Source organism: Galeopterus variegatus, unplaced genomic scaffold, assembly GCF_000696425.1.
Source record: "Galeopterus variegatus unplaced genomic scaffold, G_variegatus-3.0.2 Scaffold5671, whole genome shotgun sequence".
Classification (NCBI taxonomy): domain Eukaryota; kingdom Metazoa; phylum Chordata; class Mammalia; order Dermoptera; family Cynocephalidae; genus Galeopterus; species Galeopterus variegatus.
Genome location: NW_007731782.1, coordinates 108,598 through 124,160, shown reverse-complemented (window position 1 = coordinate 124,160; position 15,563 = coordinate 108,598). Strand labels below are relative to the sequence as shown.

Below are 15,563 nucleotides of genomic sequence, written 5' to 3'. Positions count from 1 at the left end.
TCATAAGAGTCTCATAGTGACCCCCCCATATCACAATCCCATCATCCTTTCCATCCGATAACTGCCCCTATGCCCCTCCCACACACGTGTTCATAGCACCCCCACCTTGCCCACAACCCCCCCAACATCAATTAATGGGGAATGGGGAGGTGTTCTGTCACTAAGAGGGTGAAGCTGGGATGCCCTTATGCCCCTCCTACACACGTGTTCATAGCACCCCCACCTTGCCCACAAACCCCCCAACATCAATTAATGGGGAATGGGGAGGTGTTCTGTCACTAAGAGGGTGAAGCTGGGGTGGAAGTTACATAATGTTGCCTCAAAATTGAAACTGAATAAGTTTTTTCTCATTTAAAAAAAGGTAGAAGGGGGCAGATATTTTAACTCACAGGACTGATAGCAGAAGTTGGAAGGATACAGAGGTATTATAGCTTTTTTCAATAACTGAATGAAATAAACCAATAATCATTAGCTACGTATAAGTCAACATTTGTTGGGTTTAAAATCTAATAATTTACACAACTCAAATCCTGCCCATGCTGTTCCATTCATTTATCCATCTGCTCAGCAGTTCTTAAGCACCTGTTACATGCCAGGCGATGGGTAGGTTGGGACCCGAGATACAAAGAGCGAGGTGGGACTTTGAAGTAGGCACTCAGGAGAACAACAGAGAGCGGAGACCCAGACAAAACCATTCGGGGCAAGAAACACTCTTGGTGACTTCAGAGAGCCTCTCTATTCAGGGTCAAATAGTATAGACTAAGATCTGCTCTCCTACCTTACCATTATTGATTTATGGCATGATTGATGTCACTTGAAATTAGGCATCAGGAAAAAGACAAATGCCTTTGGACTTCATTTCTAACCTCTGTTTTTGAGGGTGGTCATGTCCCCCATCTGCTGTCCTTTAGGCATTCCCTATCAAAGTCAGCTTCCACACTTAACTTTCTGGCAAGTGACCTAGACCATAGTGAGTGGAATCTTTCTCAAACAATAAATAAGTGTAAGTCGTCTACCATATTCAAAGCCACATGCTAGGTTCAGTGGAGGAAACAAAAGAATAAAACATGAAATCTTCCCTCTTTAGGGACTTCCGATGTCACTGAGGGAGCAGTGAAGATTCTGTGTGCACAAAGTCAACCCACAACGTCATTAGTATGGGATTAGAGAGAGGACAGTAGACTCGGGTCAACAGACCCAATTCAGATCCTACACTTGTTCACCAACCTTGGGAAATTCACTAACCTCTCTAGGTCTTGGCTTCTTTTTCAAAGAAGTGAGGGGGCTTTGTAAGGCTGTGGGTATATAATTATGTTTCTTGTCTCGGGGTGCTTGGGAGACCACCCTGGTTGGAGCAGAGAGTACTTACAGAGGAGTCGTGGCCATGATGCCAGAAGATGAGGGTCCAATTATGCAGGACTCTGGAGGCCAGGCAAAATTCTGGATTTTATCCAAACCCTTTGTAAGAAATGAGAACCCCTGAAGTGATTATAAGAAAATAAGAATCCAAGAGGTCACTCTGAGTGGGGAGGAATGAGGCATTCATTTCTTGGCCTGCAGCATCTGCTCCCAAACACCATTAGCACATTTTTACCCAGGGCTCTTGCTTTCTTTCCTTTCACCCTTCTTTTGTAATCTCCCATAACCTCGCCTGCCCTGTACTCAGCACATAGGCAAAGTGCTCGTGCAGCGGCTTTATAAATACTTTTGGGTGGTGATAGCTCCCATGACTGGCTTAGCTCATGCTCACTTGTCTCCCTTCATTAGGCAAGTAATAATAGCTATGAAGTCAGTCTTGCCGATACTTAAAAAAAAAAAAAAAAATTGGCCTGACACAATTATATCCAGCTCTCATGATCTCCACTGTGTTCACTCATTTTTGCCAAACTTTCTCATTTTCTGTGCTTCAAGTCTCTCCTTTGGCAATAAAAGAGAAGTAGGAAGAAGTCAGGAGTTAGGAATTCTCGCCTTGGCTTTGTCACTAAGTGGCTATATGGCCTTGGGCAGAGAACTTCATGTTTTCTAGACCCTCACCCCTTCATTTGAAAAAATGCAGGGGTTGACTGAAATGAGTGCCCTCTGATGGCTGGACTGCATCAGTCCACAGTGGATGCCTGCTGTTCTGCTGACTCAGCTGCTAATGAAAATGGGACAGAAATGAGAGATGAAATATGTGAGACATCATTTAGACCTGCGTTTCTCAAAGTGTGGTGTCCAAATTCGAACCATCAGCCTCACCTGAGAACTTGTTAGAAATGCAAATTCTTGGGCCGGCCCAGTGGCGCACTCCATAGAGTGCGGCGCTTGGGAGCACGGTGGTGCTCCCGCCAAGGGTTCGGATCCCATATAGAGACCGGTCCGCTCACTGGTTGAGCGCAGTGCAGGCGCGACACCGAGGGTTGCGATCCCCTTACCGGTCACGAAAAAAGACAAAAAGGAAAAAAAAAAAAAAGAAATGCAAATTCTTGGGCCCACCTAGATCTACTGAGTCAGAAACTCGGGGGGCAGGAGAGTACTCAGCAATCTGTTTTAACAAACCCTCAAGTTCACTCTGATGCACGCTCAGGATTGAGAATCACTGGTTTCAGCCTTCTGTGAGGTTCATAATGTCAACTCAGTTGACTCATAATCTGACTTTGTGGGGTGGCTGCTTATGTTCATGTCTACAAAATTAGGCATCTTCAATCTTGTTTTAAGCAAAATCATGAAATGGGTGAAATTTGTCTTTGGCATCCTACCACGTCTTTTTTTGGCCCATTTTGTCCTGCTTTCACCTATCTGATCCTTCTTTACCTCTTTATTGGCTGAAACTCAAGGGACTTCTGCTTCAGGATAGAGTAGAGGTCTTTTAAGAATAAATCTGAAAACGCCATCTATAACTATGAAATAAAGAGCATTGGTAGACTAACTGGGGACATCTGTGTGGATGGCATTGGCAGTGACCTTCCCAGGGCCTGCAAATCACACTGAGTAAACAGGTGCCTATTCCCCTATAGTTGGAGGAAGAGGGTCCCTTCCCTTCACTGTCTGGCTCTCAAGAAGAGGGCTGATGCGGGTTTCAGAAGGATCTGGAATGCCTTTAGCACTGGCACCCACACTGATGGTCTTGCCATCTTTCAAGTCTTGCTGTGGTTTTTCCCCCGCTTGCTCCTGTTCTTTTTGCCATCCACGTGGGACTCTGCAGCCTGCAGCTTTTCCAGCAAAACAATGCAAAGCTTTTGTGTGTATTCAGAGATCAGTTGGGCTTCCCCAGGGAGCCAGCTCTCTCTCCTGAGGGGATTAGATGGAAATAAGTCATACTTAGCTGGCGTCTGCTTGCTTGTTCCCCAGGCTTGCTTTAAACTGATTACTGAAATTCATTCTCCTACTTTTCTTAGGACTACAGAACAATAGACGTTCCGTTAACCTGCCTCTGAGAAATGATCACTGATAGAGTTCAAACAAAATGCACAGCCTTGACTTTTACCAAAACTGTTTCCCTCCTCTCTGCACACACGTGCTCACAGGCAGATGGATGCACATGTTCACCCACAAAGGTCGCAGAAACTCTCTGAGCCCTGCACACATGTGATGGGCAAACTCAGCAAAAACGCTCGATTATGTGTCGTTACTGAAAACCCCTACGTTTGGCTTTTTCTTTCACAAAGTTTCCAACTGCCTGAGTGAGCCAAATTCTCTCTTTCACGTTACCAGACTCAGCAGGTTCAGTAAAATTGCTCCTAAATAGGATGCTGTCGGATTGAGGGGACTCCCAGAACTTTCCAGAAGGAAGAAGCAAGTGGATCAGAATATCTCAAAATTGGAATGAAAGTCCTTTGACATGTAGACTGAGGAGGTTAAAAGTGAATGTGGTTTAGAATCTGTTAATTAAGCCCAGAGTTGCAGGGAGCTGAAAGGAGGTGTACAGTCAAATCCTCAGAAAGGTGAGGAGCGAGATGAAAGGGAGAGTTGAAGCAGATACCTAGGTATTCAGCCATTCTCCACTGCAACCCCAAGCCCTATCGTTGAGTGAAAGGCCATTTGGAAGAAGAGACTAATTAATGAAATTGGCCATCTTCACTAATCAGACCTACCAGAAAATTGCTCTATTAGCAACAGGCTAAATGTTGTTACTCGGGAAAGTAAAAAAGGCTAATGATAATGTTCATCTCGGGATAACTACAAAAATATTGTTAATGCCACCTCTGAGCTGCAGTTTTAACTATAGAGGTCAGGCCATCCCAAATTGCTGTTCCCACAGCAACTATAATTCAGTCGACTCTGCCAGGCTTGTCATAGATGAGGACAATACCTCCGTACTATTGTTGCTGGGAGAATTGCAGTTATTTTATTTATATCCAAGCTGTGGAAAATTGTATTCCATAGTCTCCTCTTCGAAAATGTGATTGATTATTGGAGACCGACAGAAGTCCTTCCAAATCACTGAAAATATATGCTTTGGTACATGGAAAAATACTCATGCAGCTCAGAGATTCACATTCATAAAGTCATAATGGCTTCCAGGATGGTGAAATTTGAAAATCATTTATTTTTCCCTAAGCAATACCCAAAATTTGAGATTTTGAGCAATAAAGTCCCAGCAATCACACTACTGGGACAAAGAGACGAGAAGATGGTGTACTCCAAAATGGCTTTGAGAAAAATACACCCTCATTTAAACATTCAGGAGACTGAATCTGTTATGTGGTTGATGATTGAATTTGTGATTTTAGAAGGATAGTTAGAGGTTGGTTAATGGACACACATAGCTAGATAGGAAAAATAAGTTCCGTGGGTGTACAGTTGAGCTAGGCAGCTATAATTTACAATAGTCTATAATCTACAATAGAAGAGAGGAGATTGAATGTCCTCATCACAAATGGTTAAGTTTTGTAATGATGAATATGCTGATTACCCTGATTTGATTATCACACATTGTATACACATGTTGATGTTCGCCTCTGTACCCCACAAATGTGTATAACCAATGTGTCAATAAAAAAGGAAGTTTAAAAAAAAGAATTTGTGATTTTAAATGTAAATGGTCTACTAATCTTTGTTTGATTTCAAGCATTTTTTTCTTAGTGGAAAAAAAAGATCCTTGGATGAGAAGTAATGAGGAAAACTAGAAATAAAATTAAGGTGTTCATTTCAGTAAATGTTTTCAAAAATTTGTCAGATGCCCAAAACATGATAATGAAGTGGAATGGCAAAAACTAGTCATTTCCCAGTTAACACATTTACTCTTCCAGCCCAGAATATTGTCTGATATTGAGACTGGGATGAAATTAACCTAATCTTCTTGTTATTATTGTAGGTGTCTGTTTTTGAAAATGTATGAAGCTGGTTCTCACCAATCTATCAAAGAAATAAATCATATCCAAAGATGGCAGAGAGATAGAAACTCCCCCCAACAGATGTGAGGCCAGCAAGGAGGAGATTAAAGATGAAATAGATAAGTGTAAAAGAATATAAAGTCATGGTCAAATAAAACTGCATCGCAAAATTTTTCCCTCCCCACAAATGAGTAAAAAAAAGGGTTAAAGATTCACTAACAGTAACCAAACAAAGTAGCCATAACCTAAAGCAATATAGTCAGAAACTGATGGCCCAGTGGGTTTTGGTTCCTAACTCTGTCCCCATTTCCCCAATCCTTAAAGACGTACCTTAGAGAAAATGAAATCAGCAAAGGAGAATATGAACAAGAGAAGAAAACCATGGGACTCCTCTCTGTAGATGCAAAGGCTTCATGTCTAGGTTCTGTTTTTTTGGTTTTTTTTTTCCTTTTTGTCTTTTTTCGTGTCCGGCAATGGATCGCAACCCTCAGTGTCGCGCCTGTACCGGACCGGGACCAGCAACGGGATCACAACCCTCCGTGTTGCGCCCGCACCTCGCTCAGCCAGTGAGCGGCCGGTCTGTATGTGGGATCCGAACCCTCGGCGGGAGCGCTGCCGTGCTCCCAAGCGGCGCACTGTAGCAGTGCGCCACCGGGCCGGCCCCGTGTCTAGGTTCTGAATTTAATAGATAATGTAGAATCTGAGGGGACAACTTCATCCAAATGGCATATGCTTTAAGTAGGTGGAGTAAATCCTGGTTTAGGTCATTTAGCAAACTTCTGGAAGAATGAGCAGCACAAAGACTCAAAGACTGGTCATCACCTCAGCTGAGTTTTTTCTTTCCCTTTTTTGTGCTCCATCAAGCCCTAGAAGAGTAGACAGAGCACAAAGCATTTAGCTCTCAAACTGCAGCTTGAAAGGAAAGAGAAACTGATCTCGGCTATGGTGGCAAAAGACTCAAGGAATCCCCCATTTTATCAGAAAATTAAAATACTTGGTATATTAGTCCATTTCTGTTGCTTATAACAAAATACCTGAAACTGGGTAATTTACAAAGAAAATGAAATTTATTGCTTACAGTTTCTGAGGCTGGGAAGTCCAAAGTCAAGGGAACACATTTGGTGAGAGTCTTGGTGGTGGTGACAGTGACAGCAGAGTATCACATTGCAAAGATAGTGGAGCAGAGAGAGAGAGAGAGAGAGACTAACTTCTTCATTCACTCTCCTTTTAAAGCCCTCAGAACCACACCCATGACCACCATTATTAACCCATTCATTAGGGCATGGTCCTCAGAATCTAATCACCACTTCAAGGCCCCACCTTTCAATTACCATAAGATTTCCCACCCTCAACAGTTAGTTATTGGTGGAGATTAAGATTGGAGGGGCATCCAATCTACAGCATCTGGACAGAGCTGATCAAGCATGAGCAAGAAGAAAAGAATCAGCATGGCAGCTACAAACAATGTGTCAGGAACACAGCATGCAGAGTGGAAAGATGTGGGCTCAGCCTTTAAGAAAATAAAACTTAAGAAACAGAAACAGGTTCCTCACAATGGCTTTTAAGAGTATAACTTACACTCTTAGAACTTAACAGGAGTATAAAATTATTTCTGAAATAGCTTAAAGACAAGGTGGTAAAACAGTAAGAATGAAATGAAAAGAGGAATTGAAAGTCTAACAAGTCAAGAATTAAAAACAACATTAATGCAGAAATGATATATGAGTAAATTAGAAATGTTAACATATATGAGACCTATTGAAAATTTGTTTACTAACAATAGAAAAAACTATTCATAGAATCATGGTGAATAGAGATGACAGACAAGGAAATTAAAGACAGAATCTAAAAGATATGAAGACACTCAAATACTATACAATTTAAGGATAATAATTGGAGTTCCTGTATATAGACTCTAACAAACAGAACAGAAGATGTATTGAAAGATATAACATAAGAAAATTTCCCAGAAATGAAAAATGAATCAAATATATTCCAGCAAATATTAATATAGAATGCTCAAAACCCAAACATATCTTGGTTAAGCTATTAAACCTGAAGGACAAAGAAATAATTCTTCATGTATCAAAGAAGAATAAGTTAATTTCCTGCAGGGGAGGAAAAAAATCAAGCTGAGCTCAGACTTCTAGGAAAGTGACCCAAGGATATTATGTCCATCCAAGATGTTGTTAAAATAGAAAGATGTGCTTAAATCTGAAAGAACTAAAGCAACTTTGAGACCCTGTTGAAGAAAATACCTGATAATGAGGGTCCAGCCAATAAAAAAAAAATCAGAATAACTCAGAAATGGAGGAGCCCAGGTGAGAACCACTGGGTTTATTTAAATGTAGAATTAATACTAAATAACTATGGAAACCCATGTTACAGATAGAATATGAATGCTATCAATTGGGCAAAATAAAAATAATAATGAAAAAATATGGAAGAAGAGAGATGAGAAATGGAAAAACATGTGAGAATACTTAGTACTCATATTTCCCAGCAAGAAGTCGATCAGTACTGTCTAAAATCATAACATGTTGTTTAAAATGCAAACACATAATTATTCCAATCTCTTAAGATTTTATAATCTTTCTTACCTTAGAATGATGATTTAGGACCTGATAACTATTATAGTGCAGAAACTTTTTTTTTTTGAACTTGTTAAAGTTCTTTTTTTTACAGTTCTTTTTTTTTTTTCATCTTTACTATTCAATCATAATTAAAATGCATGCTTTTTATTTTTAAAAATAGCACTAGGTATGGTCCCATTTTATAAGTCTCTCTACATATATGTTTTTAAAAGAGGATTGCAGTGATGTTCATCTAATGTTAATAACAATTATTTCTAGGTTGTGAGGCATTTTTTTAAAACTTCCATTTTTGGAGCTTTCTGCATTTAAACAAATCTTTCTAAATCAGTATGCATTATCTTGTGAAAACAACTGTGTGAATTTTCTTAAAAACTAGAAAAAACATGCCAAAAATGGTTAATTCTGGCTGATATGGGCATTTGAAGTTATTTTCTTTTTGGTACCCTTCTGTAATTTTTTTAAATTTAAAAAAGTAAAGAATTAGTTCAGATTGAGTTGAGGGTGTGGGTAAGAGAATGTGTGTCTGAGGGCATTCTACCTGCACAAATCCTTGGGGCATTAGGGGGGATTGAGCCCAGGTGGGGCCCATTCTACCGGGGTCCTGAACGGCACCAAAAAATCCGTCCTAATGAGTAGTCATAAAAGCCCTGGCTCTCAGTGAGCACATCTTCATGGAGAAGGTTTGGAGCTCAAACATTTTTTAACAGCTTAATGGAGATATAATTCACATATCATAACATTCACTCTTTTAAAGTGAACAATTCAGTAGTTTCTAGTATATTCACCAAGTTGTGAAGCCATCATCACTATCTAATTCCAGAACATTTTCATCACTTCCAAAAGAAATCCCATATCCATTAGCAGTTCATTCCCCATTCCTCCCTCCCGCCAGCCCCTGGCAACCACTAATCTACTTTCTGTCTCTATAGATTTGCTTATTCTGGACATTTCATATAAATGGGATCCTACAAATGTGCTCTTTTGTGACTGGCTTCATTCACTCAGCATAATGTTTTCAAGGTTCACCTATGTTGTAGCATGTGCCGGTACTTCATCTCTTTTTAATACAAAATAATATTCCACTGTATGGATATATCACATTTTGTTTATCCACTAATCAGTTGATAGACATTCAGATTGTTTCTGCATTTTAACTATTATGAATCATGCTGCTGTGAACATTCATTTACAAGTCTTTGTGTGAACATATGTTTTCATTTCTCTTGGGTAGGTAGCTGGGGTGGAATGGCTGGATCATATGGTAACTCTTCCGAGCTCTTCCTATGGAGTTCAAACACTGAAACCGCCATCTTCCTCTTTGTTTCCAGGCAGAAATGGTGCACAGTGCTTTCCAGGCCCAGCGGGCTTTCCTTCTGATGGCCTCTCAGTACCAACAACCTCAAGAGGTAAGAGTATACCCTGAGAGACAGGGCCGGCAGGGTAACGGGCAGCACAGGACAGAAAACAAGGAAGCGACACAACCAATGACTGTGAGAGACATCCTGAAAATGAGACTTAGGGCGCACGTAGGTTCTGCCTCTAGTCCGGATCATGGCATGGAACATTGCTAGTCTCGCAACCTCGTCATAATCATGGACGTGTTTACTACTAATTTTGAGTTCCGATTTTGCGTTGCTTTGTTATCAAACTCTGTTCACATCTATGATCATCTGTAAGTTCTATGATTGAATTTGATTAGCTCCTGTCTCGTAAATAGCGTAGATAGGCTAAATCAATGTTTCTCCAATATCTTGAGTTTGTGAACCATCTAGGGAGCTTCCTTGCAGTTTCTGATTCACTGGGCCAGAAATATGCACCGAGATACCACTTTTTAATAAGCTCCTAGGTGGTGCCCATGCTGCTGGTCCTCAAGTCATCAAAATTGGAGAGAATCTTCATGAATCTGTAAGTACTTAGGCATATTCCACATCTCCTTTCTTGGCCACCGTGACTATGGATTAACTTGTCTCAGGTTTTAGATATTTAGAGATATTAGAGGATTTGATACTAAGTGCAACAACATTACCTACCATGACCTAACATTGCCACGAATGGTCCAGAGTAAATTTTAATATATAAAGGAATAAAAATGACAATAGTGGATGTTAAGAGCTAAGTGATGATTGGTGGGGTCCTTCTCCTTTCCCGGGCCACTGTATATTTCCCCTTCTTTAAACCCACATCCCACCACCACATGCCCAGGTCACTGCCATTGTATCATGCAAATAACTGCGTTCCCTCTACCAAGGGTTCATAAAAAAGTTTTAACCTTGCTGATTGTGTAATGAATGAAATTATTCATTAAGAAGTAGATCCCCTACTAGCATTCCTTGTTAGATAATAAAAAATAAAAATTGTTCTCTTGGCTAAATCTTCTCCATCTGAAGTTTGGTACAATTATATAAACAAAAAAGATAAACCGAATATTCATTATAACACAAGAGCTTAAATGTAATAGCTCACTTTGAATTCTAAAACAAACTCCTGAAATTGAAGAACTTGAGCTGAGAATCCTGGGAATCCAGGACTTTGACCTTCAGGAAATGATGCTCAACTCCATAAAGGGGCAAGACCTGGGACCCCAGACCCTCTCTGGAACAGTTGTTCCCAGTCTTGCCTGCACAGTGGAACCACCGGGAATTTTTTTTTTTTTTTTTTTTTAATATCAGGGCCCCTGGGTCCCACCCAAGGGCTTCTGACTTACTTCGTCTGAGCAGTGGCCTCAGCTTTGAGAGGGCTGAGGGCTCCACAGTGATTCTAACTTGAACCAGAGCTGTTGGCCCCACACAGGACGGATGTATCACTTCCCCCAGTGTGAAATAAGGAGCCAGCACACAGCCAAGGCAGGAGGCTCTGTAGGGATGGAAGTGTTCCGTACTCTACTGTGCGTGCATTTTCCTCCTTGGCCTTCACAATTTCTGCTTTGCAAAAGAGAAAAGTGAAACTAGGAACTCACAATGTGTGATGCATTCTAGGTTCAGCCTTAGCCTGCCTTTTCTGTGATTGAAGTGGAAAGAGAGAGGTGGTTTCGACTGAGAGTCTCAGGTGGAGGAAGAACCCTGACTTTCCTGGCTGGAGCTCCACTCAGTCCCTTCTCTAAGACCAGAACAAGAGGCCTCTCCACTGGCCTTGCAGGCCTTGCACAAAAATGTCACTTACTAAATATTGGATGAACGTTTGAACAAATGAATGAATGCATTGGGACTGTGGCATCCCAAAGTGAGTCATGGCAGGGATATTGTGTGGCTTAGCATGTGGCTGTGCAGATTCTTGGTTATAATATCTACAATTTCCCCTTTTCCTCTATTCCTCTACTGCATTCTTGATAAAAGGTAGAGAGATTGGTTCCGAGGTAGGCATGCACTTAGAAATGTCCCCTGTAGCATTTATCACAGCTCTCCGAGTGTAAAAAGGCCCTACAGGACCCGGAAGGCAAAAGCAAAGTAGATTTTTGGTGCCCCCTTCCCTTTCTGTTCCCTTCATCTAATTTCCTTTCCTCTTTACCCAGAGCATGTCCTATGTGCTAGTAAGCACCTGATAGAAAAGCAGATGTGAGAGGTCACCACCATGGTGGTGAACATAGTCCCTGGCCAGGCCTTCATCTTCCCAGTTTGCATTCTAGAAGATACATCATAAAGAACATTATCATGAAGCAGATTGTATTTTCTCATGGGAACAATATTATAATTTGTCGGTACCTTCCTTTCTTCCTTCTTTCAGGAGGAAGAGAATTAACTGCTGTCATTTCAACTATCATTGACATATGGCAGTAGTTCTCAAACTTTACTGTCCATGAGAATTTCCTAGAGGGTTGTTAAAACACAGGTTTCTGGGCCCCACTTACAGAGTTTCCAATTCAGTATGGCTTGGTTGAGCCCCAGGAATTGGCACTTCTAAAATGTCACCAGGTGCTGGTCCAGGGGCCACACTTTGAGAAGCCGTGGTGTGTAGATCACTTTCTCTGTGACACCTCAAGCTCAGATTTATTTCAGGTGCTTCAGAATTTCATTTCCAGCTGTCTCTAGACCACTGCTTCTCAAACTTTAATCCGCTTTTGAATCACCTGAGACCTTGTTAAAGTGCAGAGTCTGGTTCAGTAGGTCTCGTGTGGGGCCCAAGAGTCTATTTCTAACAAGCTCCCAGGTGATGCTTCTACCGGTCTGTCACTACACTTTGAGCAGCAAGACTTTAGTAATCGCCACCAGAAATCCCACAAGCACAAAATCCCTTAGCAGTCAAATATTAAACTCATTCTTTTCTCCTAGCGTTTCTATATGAAGATAGGTTGTGTTATGCTACAGTTAACAAACGCCCCCAACATCTTAGTGACTTATAAGAGCAGAGATTTATTTCTTGCTCACACTACATGCCTGTTACAAGTCGGCTTACATTCTAGTGAATAAGTTATTAAATAATTACTCATGTAATTGTTTGCTTATAGTTGTAGAAGGGTTCGGAGAGGAAAGGGTAGAGAATGAATCTTAAGTAGGAGTTTTGGGAGATGGGGAGAGAAGATCTTCTAAGGCAGGAGGACCTTCCAGGGGCCACCTTGGATCCTGCTGATGAAGATGGTCACTTAGGCTGCCAAAGCATAAGGCAAGAGGCTAACCCAGCATTAGTGGTCAGTTGTGGCCCATTTCAGCCTTGTCAGACCCTGAGAAGAGAACCTAACTCTGCCTTGGCCCAGATTTCTGAGCTACAGAAACTGAGACGATAAATGGATGCTGTTTTAAACCACTAAGTTGGTGGTAGTTTGTTATGCAGCTATAGAAAACAAACACAGATTGCTCTGATGCCCTTTTTGCCAGACTTTAAAACAATTAATTGTTGTTTTTTTGTAAGAGCATTGGCCACAGACCAAAATGTGTCCCCCAGTTCCTCTACCCTCACCCCTTCTCCCAGGAGAAGCAGGATAAGGGCTTCATCTACAGCCCTGAATGACAATGGTGACATCCAATTTCAAATTTCCTTTCTCATTTTGGCACTGAGGAACAGGTCTCTTCCATTCTCTAATATAAGGGCTTTCTAATTTTTCAACCATGACCCCCAAAATAGATATATTTTACTTCATAACCAAGTTTCACAAAACAAGAATTATTCTTACGATGTGTACTACATTCTGATATTTTTCTTCTGGTCTATTTTATTGCTCCATTCTTTTCTTATTTTTTTTAAAGACTGTTCATGATCCACTGAATTGATTTCATGATGTACTAATGGGTCACACCTTGCAGTTCAAAAGCACCCCATCAATATATCTCACTGATATATTACAACGCTCATGACACACATTATGAAACATTTGCAGAACATCTCATGCTTTTCTTGTCACCTCTTGTTGTAACTTTATATGAATAATCTTTGGGCCAAAGAATGGTTCAGTTCTTACTGTATCGTTGTCTAGAAATTTTAGTGACAATTTATCAAGACTTTATCCTTTCATTTGATGGAAAGGATTCTCACATGGAAAACGGCCAAGAGGTACCACCCTGGCACGCTCACTCATTTACTTTTACAGTAGGTGAATACAGGGAAGGTATGTTATTTCTAGTTCATAAACATGAAAAATGATACGCAGTGACACATTAACGACCTGGCAACTGGATCTAGACCTGGGCCACTCCTTTATTCATCATCCAAAGTCCATTTCACAGACAGTACACATAAGAGCCATACTACACAGTCATTTACAGGAGTCTTATGTTTAAATAAAACTGTAGAAAGTGTTCAGTTGACTAGGAAGCAGTGAAAAGAACAAGTGTTTTTTGGCCTTGAAATATCTCACATCACCTGAGAGAGATGGAAAATATGATTTTTAATGTGCTCAGCCAAGAGTGACCCCAAAACCCTGGCCTGAGCTGAAAACGTAACTTCTGGTAGACCAGTGACTCTGATGCCCTGGACAGGAGACACCCCTAAGGAAGACTATCACCAGGGGAGTTCCTGGGAGGTCTCCCACCTGCGCCCCACCAGTCCAGCCCTGGTTTTCCAGGAACAGATGGGAAGCACCTGAATGGTGGAGATCCGCAGCTGTTATGCCATAAGTACAGCAGGCTTTCTCCTTCCTTCCCACGCTCTTTCCATATTTCCTCCAGCATTTCTTGTGCTGCTGAGATCTGACAATAAAATGATCTGTGTGTGCATATATGTGTGTATTTGCATGGAATTAATGTGTACTGGTACACAGAGTAAAAATTAACCTTAAGTTTTCCAACTTCAAGGAAATTGATATATGATCATTGAGTGCCCTGTAGATTTTATTCTACCATAAAGACTATGAAGACTGTTTTGTATTCCTCCAGAGGTGACAGAGAAAAAGAGAATTTCTTCAACCCTTCTTCCCCTTTTCTTGTCTTTATTTGGATTTGCACTTTAAAAGGAAATAGTGCCTTCTTATGTATAAAGCTGGAACCTAAAACTGATTCTCTTTCCTTTCATTTTTTATACAGTAGGAAAATGACAGAGAAAAAGAGAATTTCTTCTACCCTTCTTCCCCTTTTCTTGTCTTTATTTGGATTTGCACTTTAAAAGGAAATAGTGCCTTCCTATGTATAAAGCTGGAACCTAAAACTGATTCTCTTTCCTTTCATTTTTTATACAGTAGGAAAAATTAGACGGGGAAGGAGGGTGAGAGACTCCTCCTGGCCATTCCTCCATCTCTGAGTGAATACGCATGCCCCAGCACGGCCCTCTGCTCTGCACTCACTTGATGAGGATTTTCTAATGTGTGGAGCAGTAGTTAAATTTGTTCATTTTAAACTAAGCAAGAAAGCCTAGTAGCAGTCATCTTAGGACTCCAGTTAATTATTTAGGTGCTTGAGAGATCCAGATTACTGGTGGGCATAAATATGCTTGGGATTTAAATAAAACATTAATTTGTAAGGGTAGCCAAGAGCAGAAACTATGGACTTAGACACACTTGGATTTGAATCCCAGATCTTCTCATGAGCTCTGCTAATCTAAATGCAACAAAAAAAAATTCATCTCTGTCTCCTAAATTTGAGAATCTTCTATCTTTTTCTGCATGGCTACTGGAGAATTAACCTGGTAAAGTCCACAGTTCATTTGCACTGAGCCACTCTAACCAAACCAACTTGTCAAGTTACCCAGTTGGGGGAAGGCAGTTAAACTTTCCAAGCCCATGTTTTCTTATCTTTGAAATAGGGATAATAGCTCCTACCTCACAGGGTTATTGTGAGTCTAAATAAGAAAACACAGGCAAGGGTCAGGTGACTGAGTAGATGGGTTCAGTATTAGTGTAGCCCAACTGCTTTAAGCCAAAAGTCCCCAAATCTCAAAGGCCTTTTTTTTTCTTGCTCACATAAGGTCTGGTCTGGTGTTTTTGGTTGACAGTCTTCTACATTGTCATTCAGGGACCAGGATTCTTCCATCTTGGGGCTCCCTCTTCCTCCTGAGTTGAAAGAGAATTCAGGATCACTTCCAGGAAGGTTTGATGGGTCAGGCCTGGAAGTGCCATATGACACCTTCGCCTTTACTTGGTCTCATGGCCAAGAGCAGAAACTATGGACTTAGACACACTTGGATTTGAATCCCAGATCTTCTCATGAGCTCTGCTAATCTAAATGCAACAACAAAAAATTCATCTCTGTCTCCTAAATTTGAGAATCTTCTATCTTTTTCTGCATGGCTACTG

At 40.9% G+C, this 15,563-nt stretch overlaps 1 protein-coding gene across 1 annotated transcript in view; it reads left to right on the top strand.

Annotated features, from left to right (window-relative positions):
• Positions 1 to 15,563, top strand: part of CAP2 (CAP, adenylate cyclase-associated protein, 2 (yeast)) — a 114,195-nt gene that overhangs the window by 22,112 nt on the left and 76,520 nt on the right. The window contains exon 3 of the mRNA XM_008589821.1: positions 9,238 to 9,315. Coding sequence (XP_008588043.1) covers positions 9,238 to 9,315 — 78 coding nt within the window. The remainder of the gene's footprint in view (positions 1 to 9,237; positions 9,316 to 15,563) is intronic.